Source organism: Blennius ocellaris (assembly GCF_963422515.1).
Source record: "Blennius ocellaris genome assembly, chromosome: 5".
NCBI classification, from domain to species: Eukaryota; Metazoa; Chordata; class Actinopteri; order Blenniiformes; family Blenniidae; genus Blennius; species Blennius ocellaris.
Window position 1 is genome coordinate 25,656,726 of NC_137654.1, and position 18,367 is coordinate 25,675,092.

Below are 18,367 nucleotides of genomic sequence, written 5' to 3' on the forward strand. Positions count from 1 at the left end.
CAAACAACACGACTCTCGGGAGATAATTGCAAACCTCTGCAAACATTGTGAGAAGTTTCAGGAACTCCTTTGCGAGTTTCATTCCCAGTGTTCCGTAGCTCAGTGTGATCGGGGTTTTAAACTCTGGAAATATTAAGCAGCCGCGCATCAACAAGCTTCTTCACTGTCCACTTTTAAAACTAATCTTAAGACCAACTTTTATTCCTTAGCTTTTAACAGTCTGAGACTCTGTTCCTGGTTTTACTGTTGCTATTGTATTGTTTTAACTGTATTTTATTGTTTTATTGCTTGCAGCTTTATGTTTTTCGGTTCCTACGTCTATTTATGTAGCACTTTGGTTTCAGCTGTACTTGTTTTAAAGTGCTATATAAATAAAGGTGACTTGACATGCAAACTGTAAATTTCAAACCCTAACCTCGACCACGGGCTTGAAATGTGCGCATACCAGTTTGGCTGTGCAAACCTAACAAATGCAGTGAATAGAACTTACAGCTGTTGGTGTCGTTAGCCACAGCGGTGATGCCCATTGGCTGCTGAGGGATGTCGGCTCGCAGCACTTTCATGTCCCCTCCTGTGTACTTGTCGGCTCTGAGCACAGCCCTCCTCACCCAGTCGGTCCAGAAGATGTAATCTCCGTACACGGCAAGACCGAACGGATGAACGGGCTCATTCTTCAACAAGACCTGAAGCAGAACATTCTCGTCATTTAAACTCAGAAACTTTAAAGTGTTTTCCTTTGCAGCTTAAGTCCAACCGTCTCCTTACATATCGGTTGCTCCCATCGTACTCGCAGCGCTCGATTTTGTCGAGCGTGGCGTCGGAGAAGTAGAGCTTCTCAGCGCGGTGATCGATGGCGAGGCCGTTGGGAGTTTTGATGTCGTTGCCGATGATTATAAGCACGTTGGCTCCGTTCAGGGATGCCCTCATGATGCTGGGAGCCTGCTCGTTCCAGTTGGTCCAGAACATGAGGCTGTGGTGGGAACAAGCAGGGGACAGGATGGAAATGTCTCGGCATGAAAGGTAAGAGTTGAAAAGACTGAAACAGATCTCCCGTTCAAGAGAAAGAAAGAAATAACATTGGAAGCGAGCCACGACTTTTTACAAAGGTTCAGTGTTATTGACTCACTCCTGACACTCGTCCAGCACAAAGGCTCTGGGGTGGTCCTCTCCAGACATAGTGACTACAGTGTTGCGGTTGTAGGCCACGGAGCGGCTCTGGTCCACAGTGTGGCGAGTGATGGTGGAGGTTGTGTAACTGGTCCAGTAGAGTGTATCCCAACCGCGATGGTACGCCAGGCCCTCAACTGACCCCACATCTGTCAAACAGAGACAGAAGAAGTCAACACTTTGGACCCTTGAAGATATTTTCTCAGGGTACCGTTCTGTTGCTGTAAAGCCAACACCTTAAGAGGTCAAATGAAAGAGGTGAAAACAAACCCTTTGGTATTTTTTAGAAAAACAACACCTCTCAGAAGCATAACATAAAGAGTAAGATGTGAACAAACGCTAATCTTTAGCATAAGAGCCTCAAAAGCTACTAAATGTGAGTGTGACCCTTTAAATGGTGCTTCTATAAGATCAATTTTTAATGTAGTTGCAAAATAAACAATATTTTGTAAGCCATATATTTTTTAAGTCTCTTCAGAACATACTTATATACTGACCAAAATCCCACATATTTAACAATTTATTGTTCAAAAATGTTTCATCTTAAATGACGTAACGGTCATATCACATGAACTATTGGTAAATAAATGCCTTTAAATGTGATGGACTATATGAAATGAATGGAAGAATATTAACTGACAAATCATGGGCTAATGTTCACAGTCTATATGATCAAGCACAGAGTCACAATCTTAATTGAACTTATATGCCAAAGGATCAATGACCAAAAAGGAGAGTGAAGTGAAATAAAAGTACAATGGAAGTGACACTGCTCAGATCTCAGAGTGTGGCACGGCTGCTGCTCCTGGAGGGAGTTTAAAGAGTCTGCATCATCCAGACATTTCATGGCCTGCTGCCTGCACATACAAATACAACTCCTTGTGGACACTCGTTGCTGGTTTGGACTCCCTGTTCTCGGAAGACAACGGCAAGCTGGAACAGCTTGAATCACTTGAGCGGCACAGGGCAGGGAGAGTAAATTATCCATGAATGGCAAAGATAAAAGAGATTCTTAAAATATCCATTTTCCTCTTTGTCCTTTGACCCCGCAGTTAAAGAGCATAACAGAGAGCGGCGATCATTTTTTTCAAGACAAACAACATCATGTAAAAGGACGATGCACACAGTCTGCGAGGCTCCAAGGTGAGCATTCATCTGCACTCAGTCGCACTGGCAACCACATTTATGGCCACTTACAACAAACAGTAAAAAAAAAAAAAAAAAAGCTGAAACCTCTTGTTTGCACAGGGATGAAGGTCTATAATTGTCTTTTAATAGATGCTCCAGATGAATGTCAAAGTGCCTCCATCAACCTTAAAACAGGACAATTTGAAGGCTGAACATCCTGTTCGCAAAACATAATGGCAACAAGAATTGTGTTCAGGTGCAAATACGGTCACATTGCTGTTTGTCACGCTCAACAATCGCATGCAAGTGTGTTAATGGAGGTAAGACAGATGAACGGGGGTTTAATTAAATAGATCCAAGCCATTAATTCATTCCTTAAGTCATTGCTGGCTTTACTGGCGGTTTATTGTATGTACTTCTTCGACATTGTTTAATATCTTTTCCTGTTTGTCAGTGCTGTTTTTAATTTGTTTTATTGCACTTATGTCAAAAGCGAAATAAGTAAAAAAAAAAAAAAAAAAAGGATTATGCAATGAGAAGCAGCTCTTTCAGCGCTCTGATTGGCTGTTTCAGCTCAGCCTCTGATTACTGTGCAAACAGTGGAGGGGACCTGGCGGAAAGGCCATCGTCACTCTAAGCAAAGCATTTCTCTCACAGTCAAAGGACAATTGCAGCTGTTGTGATACTTGAGGCTCAGAGATACTTTGTTACCGTTATTTTTTTTTTTCCTTGTTGGATTTCTCAAGGTGCTTCTGCTTTTCAGCTGCTGGAGTCTACGTGTTACTTGTCCCCGATGAGCTTCTAGGAGAACGAGATGCCTCCTGCTGTGCTGAGCACTTAGCATCAAGTACCATTGACTGCTGCTCAAGAGGAATGTCTGCTGACTACCAAAGGGATGCGTTTGTCCACTGAAGGCTGGTTTCCAGGATCAGTGAGGCTGCAGAGTCCCGTCTGCAAAAACTCTTCTCCAGTTTTGACCCAAACAACTCCTCCTGGGATTATAAAAGAGAAAGCCGACCGTATGGGCATGTTTTTCTGGATAACTCGTAAATTACATTCCATCTAAAAAAAAAAGGAGAATTCCTCCTTTGTCAGAGAGGAGGAGCGCTGTGTTCACACATCTTTTAACTGGGATTCAACAGGATGCTTTTTATCAAGAAGAAGCTGACTAAAACTAAACAAGCAATGCACTTTACCATAAATGTCTTGATCTTGACTACGCAACAACTTGTGGTCACCGAGGACAAACTAGCTGCCTTAATGTGTCCATGTCTGCCTGATAACGCAGCTTAAACATGAGCTGGAGCCAGCAGATATGAGAAGAACATGGCGTTCTAATGCTTGACATTAACAGGATATCAGATTAATTACTCAGCATTCTTCTTCTGTGACTGCATGGAGTCTCTGGAGCAGTACATGAACCACAGCAGTCACTCAGAGGCTGTGAATAAAGTGCTGGTGCCCATCCTGGATGGGCTGATTCTGGTGACCGGCCTGGTCGGACAGATACTGGTCATAACCATCCTGACCGGCAGGCGGAGGAGGGGGTGTCGGCCCCCTCACGGCACAGACACCCTGCTGCTGGCGCTGAGTGCTGCTGACCTGCTGCTGCTGCTCTGCCTGCCCTTCCACACCTCCGCCATCACGCTGGGCTACTGGCCATTCGGAAGCTTCCTGTGCAAAGCCATCAGCTTCCTGGGTGTGGCGTGCTCGTGTGCGTCGGTCTTCACGCTGGCTGCTCTGGCCGTGACGCGTTACCTCACCGTGGTGCACCCGACCTGGGCCTACCGTTCACGGAGGTACCGGCACGTTCAGCTGACGGTGGCTCTGCTCTGGGTCCCCGCCTCGGCTCTGGCAGCGCCACAGTTTGCGTTCCGCACGGTCACCATGTCCAGCGCCGTCTACTGCTTCGCCTTCCTGTCCGACGTCAGCCAGCTGGTCTACAGCATCGCCCTGTTCCTCTGCGGCTTCGCTCTACCTCTGGGGATCATTGTGCTGATGTACGCCAAGATCTACTGCTTCCTCCGACACGCACGGAAGCTGGGAAACGCTCCACAGCTGGAACGCTACCAGACCCAAGTCACGCACACGTCAGCGCTCCTGGTCCTGGTCTTCACGTTCCTGTGGCTGCCCTCTTACAGCCTCATGTTCTCCTACATTGGAGGGACCATAGCAGCGACCCCCGGGTACAAAACTATCGCCATCCTTGCCAGACTACTGGCCACCTCAGTGGGCGTGGTGAACCCCATCCTGTACGGGTTCATGTCCCAGAAGTTCAGACGAGAGCTTCTGGAGCTGGGGAGGGTTCGCTGGGCCTGGTGCAAAAGTTGCATGATGGATTGTCCTCATGTGATGAGCAGGGACATGGTACAGCCCTTTGAGCTGGACACGACCTCAGACAGAGGCCAAAACTGAATCCTGGTGGATTAAAGCATTGCTACCTCATTGCTTAATTGTTTAACTTATTAAGAGTTATTGGCATAAGAGAGCAAGATTAGCTATCCATAAATATAAAAACATTACTTGATTTACATTTATCTATTTATATATTTTATAACTGGATGGAATTTGAATACAACATGAACTTGAACACACTCAATATTCTGTTAAAACTAATAATCTGTGAAAATATATATTGCAGAAAAATATTTTTTCTCTGCATTCAATTTCTTTATCCATTTAACAAAAATATATTCCATTACTTTGCTTTCTGTAATACAATTGTTTTTAGAAGGTTAATTTATGTTAATATTGACATTCATTTTACTTGTTTTCCTGTCTTCTTTTCAGCACTCGAATGAATGATTTGAATGTTGCTGAGAAACCAAAAGTAATTTAAGCCACACTTCAGCAGTGAAGTGTGCATTTGTGTGTGTGTGTGTGTGTGTGTGTGTGTGTGTGTGTGTGTGTGTGTGTGTGTGTGTGTGTGTGTGTGTGTGTGTGTGTGTGTGTGTGTGTGTGTGTGTGTGTGTGTGTGTGTGTGTGCGTGTGCATGCATTTGCTGTTACATTTTCCATGTTTTCAAGGGTTAACCACAAGTTTTGAGTCTAAAGTTACAAATTTGAGGTGAACTGAAGTTACAATGAGATGTTTTCAATGGATTATGTGAATTGATGATCCCTGCAAGTGATGCAGTAGCGTGTGTGTGTGTGTGTGTGTGTGTGTGTGTGTGTGTGTGTGTGTGTGTGTGTGTGTGTGTGTGTGTGTGTGTGTGTCTGTCAAGTGGCAGCTCTAAGTGATGTCAATCTTCACTCATTGAGGAGATGCAGCTGTGTGTTCATTATAGTGGATCCTTTCGGATGCTGGTGTTGACAAAATATGTGAAGATGTCGGGAGGCAGTGTCAACGAGACAGAGTTTAAAAAAAAAAAAAAAAAGGAGTGTGGAAGGATTTTGGTGCGGTCAGAGCAAAAAACACAGTGAGCCAAGTTTTTGAGTCGAAACAATGAAATTCCACCGGTGCCTCCACACTTACTGTCAACCACGATCTTGCGGTCCGTGCCGTCGTCATTGATCTGCTGGATGTTGCCGAAGTGGATGTCGCTGAAGAAGATGCGATTGGCCCCCTTCCCGCCTCCTCCGTGGTAGTCGAAGCTGAGGGCGATGACGTTCTTCATGTGGTCGGGATCCTCAAACGGCTTTATGGGCGCGTTGAGGTTCGTCTCGTCGGAGAGGTGGATGCTTTTCAGTATGGTGCGCTCCGAGTACAGCAGGTATCCGTCATAGTCGCGGCAACTGCGGTTGTCTTCCGCCAGCATGCCGTGGGCGCAGGCACAGGTGCGCTCGCCGTTTCCGCGGAACAGGCACAGCTGTTCGCAGCCGCCGTTGTTGTCTTTGCAGATGTTTGTACCTGTGGAGAGTGTGACATGTTTATGAGGTGTGCTGTTAAGCAAATAATGAGGCTGCTTAAACGCAGCGTTTCCTCCATGCCTCCGGGGTGTTGATGAGTTTGGGAGGTAAAAACATTTTATCACAGCGTGTGACAGGTACTTCCTAAATACCAGTGAGGACTGGCTCTTTCCACTATATTTATGAGGACATTTGGAATAGAGAACACTCGTATTAGGGTTAAGTTAGGATGTTTCGTGTGTTTTTACCTTGCTGCCGGGCCCGGTTGAACACTTTGATGTCTTTCAGCTGCACACCAATGCCTGTTCTCAGCTGCACAGCGTCCGTAGCGTTGTCCTTGCTGCCTCTCTTAATAGATCCGTTGGCGTGAGTTCTGATCACAAGAATACAAGCGAGTCGATTACCTGGACTTTATATAACATGCAACCATTCACAGGAACAACAATGGAGACACTGACCTGTCACTCCAATAGATGTATTCCTCAAATACAGATACAGCAAACATGTCCATGTTGTTGTTGGCCAGAACCAGCTCCCTGTTTTCTCCCGTCTCAAGGTTGATGCGCTCAATCTTGTCGGTCCGAGCGTCACACCAGTAGAGCAGACCCTCCTGTGGAAGCAAAGCAGGTCAACCAAAAAATGAGTCAAACACACAAAATGTCATGTTTCCGAGATGAAAATAAAGCTCAAATTGAACCAAGAAGCATCGCTGATTCATCAACACATACAAAAAATATTTTCACTTAGTGAATATTGCACCTCATGCTGAAATATATTGAATCCAATATTAGCCTTTAATAAAAGATAATTACAATATATTTAATATCTAATGAGCAAAGAAGAACAATTCAAGAATAAACATTATGCACAGTTGGCACTGCATAACAGTCTACCTGATTGAGTGTCATTATATTAAATTGAAGGCAGGATAAAAATTCTACAGAGTATATATCAAAATGTGAATATCAGAGAAACTTTGGGAATTTTGTGTTATTTTCACATTTACAAATATAACATAATTCTGAATGTGAAAAAGATCTGATCTTATGAAAAAGTTTGATATTTTAGATTGTCAAGACTTTGAAGGACATAAAAGAATAAACTGAAAAAAGTAATGGTTGCATGTTATTTAAATGTTTTGCTCCTGTAAGTTACAGTATCTTAATAATATAATGTAGAATTTGTATCTGTAGTTGATAAAATCGCATGTGGGACTCCGAAAAAGACATATGTATTTATAATTACTGAATGTGTATAAAAAAAATGAACCACAGTTATACAATAACTAGTGATGACTGTGAGCGTGATGCACACCTTGTAGTCGATGGAGATCCCATTGGGCCAGCTGATGCTCACATTGACCAGCACCAGCCTCTGAGAGCCGTCCAGCCGAGAGCGTTCGATACGAGGGTACTGACCCCACTCTGTCCAGAACAGATATCTGAAACACAGGGATTTATTTGAGCAGGGCAGTCAGGCTACTTACATGATTCAGACTATATAAATATATATATATATATATATATATATACAGTAAGTGTGAAGATTTACCCTTTCACTGGGTGGACGGTTATGGCTCTGGGTTTGTCCAGACCCTGGGAGATGACCACATAGCGGAAGGAGCCGTTCAGCCGGGCCACCTCGATGACATCAAAGCCCTGATCGGTCCAGTAAATATTCCCTATAAATGATAAACAACACAAATCAGCTGTCATCTTATGCGTGTGTGTGTGTTGTCACACACAATTGTTAAAACTGAAATGTGATTCTGTAATGACGAGACCTGCTATCCAGTCTACGGTGATGCCCTCCACCCTGCCGATGCCATTGGTGACCACGTCTTCTCGCCAAGTCTGATCCCTCTTTGCCCTGCTGATGGTGCTCAGGCCCATGTCCACCCAGTAGATGGTGTCATTCTCTGAAGAGGAGACATCACAAGGTTCAAAACATCCCCAGCGTCAAAGCTTTCTATTAACTGATAAGTGTCACTTACCGGCATGGAAATCGATGCCAACGGCCAGCGAGGTGCCGGACACCGGCACCAACGCGTCGGATTTGTCCGCTGGGTCGAGAGGAATTCCTCTGATTCCCTCGTGAACGGAGTAAAGCAGGAAGGAGCCCATACCTGATCAGAGAGAGTACAGTTTGTGGATTGGTCTGCATTTCCTTATCCTCTAGGTGCAGCCGCAGGGGTTAGTCCCAGTCCTACCTTCACAGGACTGCTGCCCTGTTTTCAGGCTGTATCCTGCAGTGCACATGCAGGCCCTGGTTGTCGGAGAGGTGGGCAGGCACAGTTGAGAGCAGTCGCCATTGTTGTTGCTGCACAAATTGACACCAGCTGAAAAGCAAAAGGAGAAGGTCAGTGAGAATCAGGGACGAAACGAACGGTGGAAACAGTGCTGCAGCTCATTCATCCGTTACCTTTTTGCACATCCTCATCATAGATCCTCATGTGCATCATGGGAGATGTGTTGTTTCGTAAAACCTTCCAGTTCCCGCCATCCTTCTTGTCACACGTTCCTATCTGGTCTGTTCCCTGGTCCGCCCACCACAACTTGTCCCCTGCAGGAAATCCATTTATATTTGACTTAAATCATTAATGTATGCAAGATATTGAACATTGATATTGATCTATTGAGATTTAATCAATGATAACCAACAATAAAATATATATTTTTAAAAACCATACAGAAAACAATTCAAAGGGAAAGTAATAATATCTCACCCATGATAGCCAGTGCCGTTGCCTTTGTGAGTTTTCCTTTAGCAGCTTCCAGGATTTCCAGTTTGGATCCATCCAGCTGACAGCGGCTGATGGTGCCGTTTCCTGAACTGATCCAATACAGCTGCTCTTTCTCATAGTCAATAGAGAGGCCTGAAAGCAAAGAATAATGATGGTTTACATTTACAACGGCATGTTTTGACTCGTTGCAGTTCAGTTATCTCTCGACGTAAAAGACTCCATCTGCTCACCTACTGGCCCCTTCTGATTGGTGAAAATTGTTGTGCTGTTGCTGCCGTCCATGTTAGCCATGCTTATGTTGTCCCCGTCAGTCCAGTAAAGCTTCCTGAGCAGGGCAGAATGTACGATAATGAGAGGAAATGAAGTGTATCCCACAAAGAACTAGAATTATCTACCAAGAACAGCTAACGAGACACAACAAGAACATCAAACGAGTAAAAAAGTAGGTCAAGGATGAAGAGGAAGCCTGAAGAGATTGAAATGAACAAAATTAAAGGTAACTAAAGCAAAAGGAAACCCATCTACGGTGAGCAATCAAAGCAAGATGAGACTTTAATGAGTGTTATTAGTTGCGGTGGAAAACAGAAACAAAGAGATTCACCCGAGCAGAGGGTGGGCCACCAGGCAGTGAGGCTTGTCTAAACCCTGGATGACGGCGTTCTTGAAAGATCCGTCCAGTCGGGCCACGTTGATCTGCTTCTTATTGGCATCGTAGCTCGTCCAGAAGAGGTTCCTGGACACCCAGTCGACCGCCAGCCCGTGAGCATTTGGGAGGTCTGAAGGATTTAGGATTTGAAAATGTTTAATACACGTGCATGATGTAAATCAAAAAACTGCTTTCAGTTCATATGAAACCTTCTGTGGATGCAGTCCTACCCGCGGACACAACCGTCTCCACTCCGGTGCCATTGATAAAAGCTCTCTTGATGGTCTGCGTGCGCACGTCGGACCAGTAGATGCGATGCTCCACAGCATCATAATCCACCACGGTCACATTGTCGATGTCCGGCACGGTGAAGGAAATGATGTAGTTGTAGTACGGGTTGTCGACGTCCACACCTCGGATCTCGATCTGACGAGCATAAAGAAGGAACCTGCGGGACTCTGGAGAGAAAGAGAAGGAGGAGGATTTATTTCCTCTTTGTTCACTTGGCAACGACTAAACCTCACCCTCCCGGTATTAGCCTGAACGTGTGATTGTGTGTTTCTGACTCGGTGTGTTCGCATCAGTGACATGTCCAGGATGTATTCTGCCCTCAACCATAATAATCTGTTATTGTTCAGAACCCCAGGACCTTGAAATTGATGAAGTGACGGCAAAGGAAAGTGTTATAGAAGACAGATGGAAGTCACTTGTTCATACACAAACAAGCGAATTAAATTAAACAGTGAATATGACACAACAGTAAATTTCTTGTCGGTTCAGCTTGCCCCCTGTGATGAGAAATGTATCTGGCACAAGTTTGAACAGATTATCAGAATGAGAGCTCAAATGCAAACTGTGACGTGAAATGAGAATTTCAATTTATCTTTTGTGGCAGTCGGAATAAAGCCAAAATGGCGACAAAGCGGCTTGGAAATGAAAAGCACACGGCCGCGTTACCTTCGCAGGTGCGCTTGTCGGGCTGCAGCTTCATGAGGTGAGGGCAAGCACAAGAGAAGGTCTGGTTGAAGTTGATGAGACAGAGGTGGGAGCAGGGGCTTCTGCCATCGACGGCAGCGCAGGGGTTCGGAGCTGAGGGGGAGAAAAATTCATTCAAGAGATTTGAAGAAAATGAGAAGTACAAAAATAACAGAGTGTCATAACAGAGAGAGGAAGTTCAGAGGAAGCACTGCAGATTGCCATGAACATCTTTAACTAAAAAAAAGTCAAATGCTGTTTTCAGTTAGTTCCTCTTTTTTTTTCTTTTTTATAGTGCAATGAACTCAACCATCGATTGGACCCTGAAGGAAAGTGAGAGTGAAATGAAGAACTCTTGTTTTCCAAATCTGTCAACCCAGTTTGTTGCCTCATCACTGTCGCTGAGATTGGTTGCAGCTGTCATTCAGTGAGATCTCTCTTTTCCGGTCACCAATTACCCAACGGTGTACCTCTTTGCTGTTCACGTGCCACCTGGGGTCTTATAGCCACGAGCTTCTTAGTATTGGTGACAGTTTTCATGGTGAAACACCACAGGAACGTTCTCTCCGTCTCATCGTTGGTGCACACATGACATCCACTTTTGACCTTTAAGCTGCACAAGTGTTTTAATTTATATCTGGCCTGTGGGGAGGGACGACTACACAGGTGACTCTTTTCATCATCAAGGCTGCAGAAGGTGTGATACGAGGACACAACACCCCGCGCAGCTCTTAAAGGTCAGCTGTCTTCTGGGGGTAAGTAGCCATGAATTACATGGTCAGCAGTGGACTAAGAGTTTATCGCCATAATTCCTTCTGTTAAATGAGTTAGCAGACAAACAGGAGGTTAATCTGAGGAGTGAATGCATGCTTTGTTAAAGCGCGCATGTCCCTACAAATGTATATCCAACTGCATCTTCAACTTTAACTTAATTTCTGAAGCATCTTCATACTAAAAAGGAGCTTTACAGTTTGATAATGAAACCAAAAGAAAAGAGTTGAAACAGGCAAATAAAACTCTGAAATGTCAACGTAAACACTTTAAACACTAATACTAATAATAGTATCTGGCATTCAACGTACCCTGAGGCTGTCTTGACGGGTGATAAACCTGTAAATCAAAGGGCTGTGTGTTGGTGCGCTGCACAACAGTGACGTTGTGTCCGGTCCATTTGTTAGCTTTGGCCAGAGTGTTGGTCCTCCAGTCCGTCCAGTACACCTCTCCTCCATACATGGTGACAGCAAACGGGTGGGCCAAATACTCGTGACCTCGGAGCACCTCGATCAGCCCAGATCCGTCATACTTGGCAGAGTAGATCGCATCAGACCTTAAAAAAAAAAAGAGAGAGAGATATACAGCATAAACAACAAGGGGAACCGCTTTGGCTATTTTAATCAGAGTTTTGCATATGATTTTACATCACCAAGCGCCAGTGGCATGTTTATAAAAAGCATATATAATGGCAGAAAAAGAAGGGAGAAAACAGAGCGAGTGGGTGATGTAATGAGTGTGTGGGTGGACGGAGTACAATGAGAGCAGTCTGTACTGTATACTTGGAGCTGAGTGGCGAATGCTACCTGGCATCAATCCAAACAATGCGTCTTTCCATGTAGTCCACGGTGAGTCCGTTGGGCCAGCCGCCGCTGCCCGTCTCCCTGTGGATGGTGCGCCTGCCTTCACCGCTCATCGACGCCGCCTCGATCCTGGGCAGACTCGCGTCCCAGTCAGTCCAGAAGAGAATACTGCCAAGAGGAAAGGTTCAACGTGAGAAGGGATTTCACAGATGTGTACGGCCACATCACACGAGAACCGGTTCATAAAACAAACAAAGAATAGATCCATCCATAACTGCAAATACTGGATTCACGTTCATGTATCGTACCCATCGCGAGGGTCCAAGGCGATGGCCCGGGGGTGTTCCACCTCTCCGGCCAACAGGGTGGTTCTCATGGTCCCGTCCAGTTTGGCCACCTCAATCTGGTCCAGATTGCTCTCCACCCAGTAGATGTTTCCCGCTATCCAGTCCACAGCAAGGCCCTCCGGCGTGGCCAGTCCGTACTGGATCACCACCTCAAAGCTGGTCAGGGCTGATCACAATGCAAAGAAACCGGCTCAAAACTGAGGTGGTAGATGGAGGATTACCAAGTGGCAATCAAACTTCTTTTTTTTTTAACCAAATAAACCAAAACATAATAAAAAACTTGAATATCATTGAAAAGTTAATGGTTTTCTCAGTCACTTCAAGTCATGGTATCTCCGTGTGTTGAATTAATAAAAACCTCTTTTATGAGAGGTGAAACCTCCTCAAATGCTCAAGTAAGTCCTCTTAAGACAAGAACCAGTGCCAGTGGATGACCGACTACAGACTATCAAGCATTTAAAAACTATAATTTTGACTGTACTGGAATTTTTTTTTTTTAGTAGAAAAAATAACTGCATGTCTTCATACCCGGACATCTTACTTGTGTTGAGTTTTTTATTTGTCTTTAGTTGTAGTTAAGATATCTTGAACTAAAACTAAAGTGTGATAATAACAAATGATTTCAACCAACACTGATTCATAAAACTACTCAAAATCCTTATAACATTCACAGACTGTGTTTTTTACAGCTCTTGTGTATAGTGGCCAGCACACTCAAATATTATATTCATATACAGTGTGTGTGGAGAGTTTGCATATTCCCCCTCTGCCACAGTCGCGCTGTGGTTGCAGTTTTATGTGAACAGATCTGGTAAACTGTACAGTCAATTTGTAATCCTGCTATTCAGTGCTAAATTTCAGGTTATTTTTCACACACGATGAGAGAATAATTCCTAAAATACAAAAATGGAATGATTTGAGACCATTTTTTTTTCAGGTGATTTTGCTCATTTTTGAGTAAAGACATTTTAAAGTCTCTTTTCCTGCTTTTACTCAGCTGCTGGCAATGTTCAGTGAATGCCAACAACTTTGGACACGCTGAAACGACCTCCATAGCGGTCTCTGAGCTGGCTGACAATGTCCTCACTCAGAAATCCCCGTTTTACTGGTGAACTTGTGGAAGTGGGAATGGGAGCCACGGTGTGTTGAGCCTCCTACGCTGCATCAGAGTTCTGGCTGCAGTCACGCACAGCGAGCACTGAGACAAATGCGAAGAGACAAAGCCTTCCGTGTGCCCCCTAAGTGCTGTGCTGGGAACACAACCTTGATTGGCATGGAGACCCGGGGTTTTGGAGCAGGGAAGGCAGACTCTGACCCGGGAGATTTATTCAGGGTCACAGACCGCCACTGCTGACCACGGACCCTTTTAAAATCCATTCGGCTCGGAGAAATTGTGGCGTATAATTGCTAAATGGAAGCAGACGTGTTGGCCAAAAAGCATACATTTCTGACACAATTAACACTTGATTGTGACTCACAAAGACTTGAGATGCACCTAAATTAGACCGTTGGTTATAAACATTGAATAAAATTACTGAAAGCTGAAATATAATCTGCCGTACCTCCATTGTCAGACAGCTTCCCTCGGTAGATCTTGTCCTCAACCACGTCGGTCCAGTACAGGGTGCTTTGGTTGAGATGGAAGTCCAAGGCGATGGTGTTCCTCAATCCTGGTACCAGCACGCTGAATTCTCCCTTGTGAAGGTCAATCCTTCTGATCTCGTGGCGATTGGAGAAGATGATGAAAGGCTTGAAGGGATCTGAGGAGGAAAGAGTTTTATGTTCGGGGTCAAACTCTCAAGAGTTTTACAAGACCTTGTGAAGGTGTTTGGTCAAAATCCAGTCACAGACACGCTTACTCCCTCTGTCTCTTCATAACAAAACACAAGACAGTCGTTTCTCACCGGTGCTTTTGCAGCTCTCCATGTCAGACTCAAGCTCCCAACCCTCATAGCAGGAGCATTTGACGCTGGATTTTTCTTGCTCACACTTCTGACTACACTTGAGGTGTTTGGCGCAGAAGCTCTGGATCTGACAGGTCTTGTTGTCGGCTCCCAGCTCCATCCCCAAGGGACAAGAGCACATATAGCCCTCCCCAGGGATGATGCTGCAATTGTGACTGCAACCTCCATTGTCCAATGAACACAAATCTGCCGGCAAAGAGACACGAAAAGTGTTGTTTTTTTCATTCAAATGAAGACGCAGCTTTTGATTGGACATTTGGCCAAACTGTTTTTACCACAAAGTTTCTCGTCCGATCCATCCGGACAATCGTCTGTGCCGTCACACAGCTTCTCGGCAGGCAGGCAGATGGAGTCGTTGGTAGCACACATGTGGTGAGACAACTTGCACACCAACGCCTCACAATTGTCTTCGTCCGAGTTGTCCTCGCAGTCGCTGTCACCGTCACACACCCAGGCCTTACTGATGCAGCGAGCTGACAAGATTGGAGAAAATATGGTTTCACATCTTAAAGTCTCAGGGAAGCGCTTTCAAATTCACCTACTTACAGTATAAAGTTTCTGTCACTGAAAACATGATTTGTAACTTTACACCTATTTTTGAGGCTTGTTTAACACTTTTTAGCCAGATTACTGAGCAGAGGAATCATATGATACACAGTCCCAAACATAATATTTTGAAGTTTTGTTTAGTATTTTTTTTAAAGAGTTTTGTTAACGAAGTTGGTGAAACACTTTGAAGACATTCACAATCTGTCATTAAATGCTGCAAGCTTTGAGACTAAAGTACAAATATTGGACGATTGCACCATTTAGACCTGCTTGTCCAAAATTTTATAATTTTTTATATATATATATATATATATATATATATATATATATATATATATATATATATATATATATATATATATATATATATATATATAAAATCCACAAATAAATCATTGGTTTGTGGTGAAAGACCTGAGAGGAGCTTTACCAGAGTCTTTGCAGCTGAACTTCACCGCTGGGTCGCACATGTGTGTGACACCCTCACAGTTGTTTTCATCACTCAGGTCCATGCAGTCGGTGTCCCCGTCGCAACGCCAGCGCATGGGGATGCACAGGCCGTCCATGCGGCACTGGAACTCGTCGACATGGCAGCCGCCCGGAGGACGTGTCGCTGGAGAGGAAACAGCGGAGTGTTATCGCCAGCGGGCAAGAGAGATGGAGTGTGCAGTTAAGTTGACGTTAGAGGAGCTATAAAACACTAGCAGAGGTCGGTGGCTGGAAAATAACTAAACGGAAATATCAGCGAGCCGTCAGACGCATAATACACACACACTGGGGCGAGAACTATGAAGAGCGTGAATAGGCTATTGCGGTCATTATTTATTGTGTAGGTATGCAGGGTAGCAACCTGACACGGTGCCAAGTCAAACAATAATGACACACACGGCGCAGCGACTGATGTCACCGGCAGATTAAAGCCACAGCGGAGGAAGTGGCCCAATGACATCCCCTCATGGCAAAGGTCAGTGTTTGGCACAGGGAGAGGAGGAAATGGAAACGGGCAACCTTTCAACACAGGACCACAATATACAGCGGATAGGATTGCTTTTTTATTTCAGCTAATAACTTCCAGACGGCAGGCCAAGAGAAAACACACACGCCACAAACACCACAAACACACACACATGAGCACAGATTGCTCATTAGAACAGCAGGTCACGCTGGGATCCGTCTTTGCATGCTGGGACTTGACAGCAGTTGGCTACATTTCCACATGGATCAAACGGTACAGACGGCATCAGAAGACGCACATCGTGTACAGAAGCATATGTTCTGGGCAGAGCGACTGGCTGAAGCTGCGACGTCGTGTCAGATAGTTAAACAGCATCAACACGGCCACCAGCTACTCAGGACTCTCAGCATGCTCGTCCATATCGCAGCGGCAGAGTCAAAACATCTGCGCCTCCTGCACAAGACCGTGAAACAGTCCAATTGTTATCTAACCACAAAACACAATCTCATCCTGCACAAAGCAACGGAGAGGGTTTGGAGTGAATGATAAATGGAAGCCACTGGGCAGGCGGGAACTTGCAGAGCAGTGGAAACATGTCCGACGGGAGGAGGTTTTTGTGACACTGTGACAAGTCTGACGCAGGTTTTATCTGCAACCACTTTGAAACCGGGTCACAAGATAACTATTTCTTAGCTGCACCATCTTAGTTCCTCCTTCCTCACCCTGGTTGGTACAGTTGGCGTGGGTCTCGTCGCTGTAGTCTCCACAGTCATTGTCGCCGTCGCAGGTCCAGTATTCTGGGATGCAGCGGCCGCTGTTACATTTGAACTGGACGCTGGAACAAGAGTGGCTGCAGCCTGCTTCGTCACTGTTATCCCCGCAATCATTGTCTGCACAGAAACAGGCAGAAAAAAGTTTGTTGTCACCTACTGGTCCGTTAAAAAAATAAAAAAATAAAAAATCCAGGTTAATAAAAGATTAAAAAAAAAAAAAAAGATGATACTCACCGTTGTCACATCGCCAGTTGATGTTGATGCACCGGCCATTGGCACAGGTGAACTGGGTTAGAGGGAAGCAGGTGGGATACGCTGGAAGAAAAGGGATGAGAGATGAGACATTAAATAATGTGCTGTGTTACGCAATATTCATGCGCAAAACAGCAGCTAAAAGGCCTCACCACACGAGTCTGGTTCATCTGAGCGATCTCCGCAGTCGTCATCCAGGTCACAGGTCCAGGCGATGGGGATACAGCGCCCACTGGCACAGGGGTACTGGTTGGGTGGGCATGTGCGGGCTGGCAGGTAAAAGTGTAATAAAAGAGTTAAGCGCAAGAAAAAATCTTCCCTTTCCTTTTACAATATTTCTAATTTCAATGCAGTTCTTTTGACCCAATTTAATCTATCCTGATAGTATTGTACCGTTTCCACTGTCTTTTTTTGACTATAGCTGATGAATGTATCCTCCTAACACACCCACTCTGAACTAAACTTAGCTCCAATCCCACTTCAGTTCATAGCTCAAAATCCTACACTACAGATAAAATGTCATCATCTTTATCGTCTAAGAAAATCCTCACAGAAGCTAAACAATACAAAACGACTGCATTGCTGCTTCAATTTTTTTCAATATATATAAATATAATCACTCATTGAGATTATAAAGTTAAATGTCCTATCTTCTCTTTTGCTCATTAAAAAAGACCAGACTTGTGTATACCAGAGCAGGTGGTGTTGGACTCATCCTCATCATTGCCACAGTCATTGTCTCCATCGCACAGCCATCGCAGGGGGATGCAGCGGTTATTCTCGCATTTAAATCGATCAGCTGGGCAGGTGTGCTGGTCTGTTACAAGACATTAAATGTTAAAAAAACAAACTCTTCAGAGTCACATTTTTTTTGTTTTATTTCACAAATCTAGCAAACTCTTCGCAACGTATATGAGTCATTCTCCTAAGTAATACTGTTACTGGCTCACTGTGTCATTTTAAATTGAGTTTATAAAAAAAAAAAAAAAAAATGGGAAAGCATCCAAGACAAATATGAGTCGTTTTCTGTTCACTGTTGGCCTGATGAAGACGAGACCGGCCAGCAAAATTACAGCCACATTACGCCATATGGAAAGAAACAAATCTTGGAAAGTTTAGTTTGCGCTCTGTCAGTCTGTGTTAGTCAAGACCCTTAAACACGATTTTGTTTATCTGTGTTGTTGCCGTGTCGCCATGACAATGACGTGGCACACTTACGGCAGAGGTCGAGGGCCTCATCGCTGTTGTCCAGACAATCGTTGTCCCCGTCACACTTCCAGCGCTCTTGGATGCAGCGGTTGTTCTTGCAGGCAAACTCCCCGGGCTGGCACTGTGGCGGCGGCACGTAGGAGGGGTTGGCTGGAGATGAGGTCAGAAGCAGAGACAGAAACAAACGCAACGTTGAGACAAGAGCTAAACACTAACACACCACAAAGCCTTTTGGCG

At 44.7% G+C, this 18,367-nt stretch overlaps 2 protein-coding genes across 2 annotated transcripts in view; one reads left to right on the forward strand and one right to left on the reverse strand.

Annotated features, from left to right (window-relative positions):
* Window positions 1-18,367, reverse strand: part of lrp1ab (low density lipoprotein receptor-related protein 1Ab) — an 81,240-nt gene that overhangs the window by 19,781 nt on the left and 43,092 nt on the right. Inside the window, exons 16-44 of the mRNA XM_080495969.1 lie at window positions 18,140-18,280; window positions 17,613-17,738; window positions 17,074-17,190; window positions 16,904-16,984; window positions 16,619-16,786; window positions 15,372-15,554; window positions 14,668-14,865; window positions 14,333-14,578; window positions 13,991-14,188; window positions 12,390-12,594; window positions 12,085-12,249; window positions 11,590-11,834; window positions 10,490-10,621; window positions 9,763-9,990; window positions 9,488-9,662; window positions 9,117-9,211; window positions 8,869-9,018; window positions 8,565-8,705; window positions 8,353-8,481; window positions 8,137-8,268; window positions 7,927-8,061; window positions 7,695-7,824; window positions 7,458-7,584; window positions 6,602-6,753; window positions 6,392-6,516; window positions 5,770-6,144; window positions 1,127-1,316; window positions 766-970; window positions 491-683 (exon numbers count right to left, since the gene is read on the reverse strand). Coding sequence (XP_080352095.1) covers window positions 491-683; window positions 766-970; window positions 1,127-1,316; window positions 5,770-6,144; window positions 6,392-6,516; window positions 6,602-6,753; window positions 7,458-7,584; window positions 7,695-7,824; window positions 7,927-8,061; window positions 8,137-8,268; window positions 8,353-8,481; window positions 8,565-8,705; window positions 8,869-9,018; window positions 9,117-9,211; window positions 9,488-9,662; window positions 9,763-9,990; window positions 10,490-10,621; window positions 11,590-11,834; window positions 12,085-12,249; window positions 12,390-12,594; window positions 13,991-14,188; window positions 14,333-14,578; window positions 14,668-14,865; window positions 15,372-15,554; window positions 16,619-16,786; window positions 16,904-16,984; window positions 17,074-17,190; window positions 17,613-17,738; window positions 18,140-18,280 — 4,887 coding nt within the window. The remainder of the gene's footprint in view (window positions 1-490; window positions 684-765; window positions 971-1,126; window positions 1,317-5,769; window positions 6,145-6,391; window positions 6,517-6,601; window positions 6,754-7,457; window positions 7,585-7,694; window positions 7,825-7,926; window positions 8,062-8,136; window positions 8,269-8,352; window positions 8,482-8,564; window positions 8,706-8,868; window positions 9,019-9,116; window positions 9,212-9,487; window positions 9,663-9,762; window positions 9,991-10,489; window positions 10,622-11,589; window positions 11,835-12,084; window positions 12,250-12,389; window positions 12,595-13,990; window positions 14,189-14,332; window positions 14,579-14,667; window positions 14,866-15,371; window positions 15,555-16,618; window positions 16,787-16,903; window positions 16,985-17,073; window positions 17,191-17,612; window positions 17,739-18,139; window positions 18,281-18,367) is intronic.
* Window positions 3,691-4,710, forward strand: LOC308129864 (galanin receptor type 1; the record flags this gene model as incomplete). Its single annotated transcript, XM_080495973.1, has 1 exon — window positions 3,691-4,710. One exon carries the CDS (start codon window positions 3,691-3,693, stop codon window positions 4,708-4,710), a length of 1,020 nt encoding a protein of 339 aa, XP_080352099.1.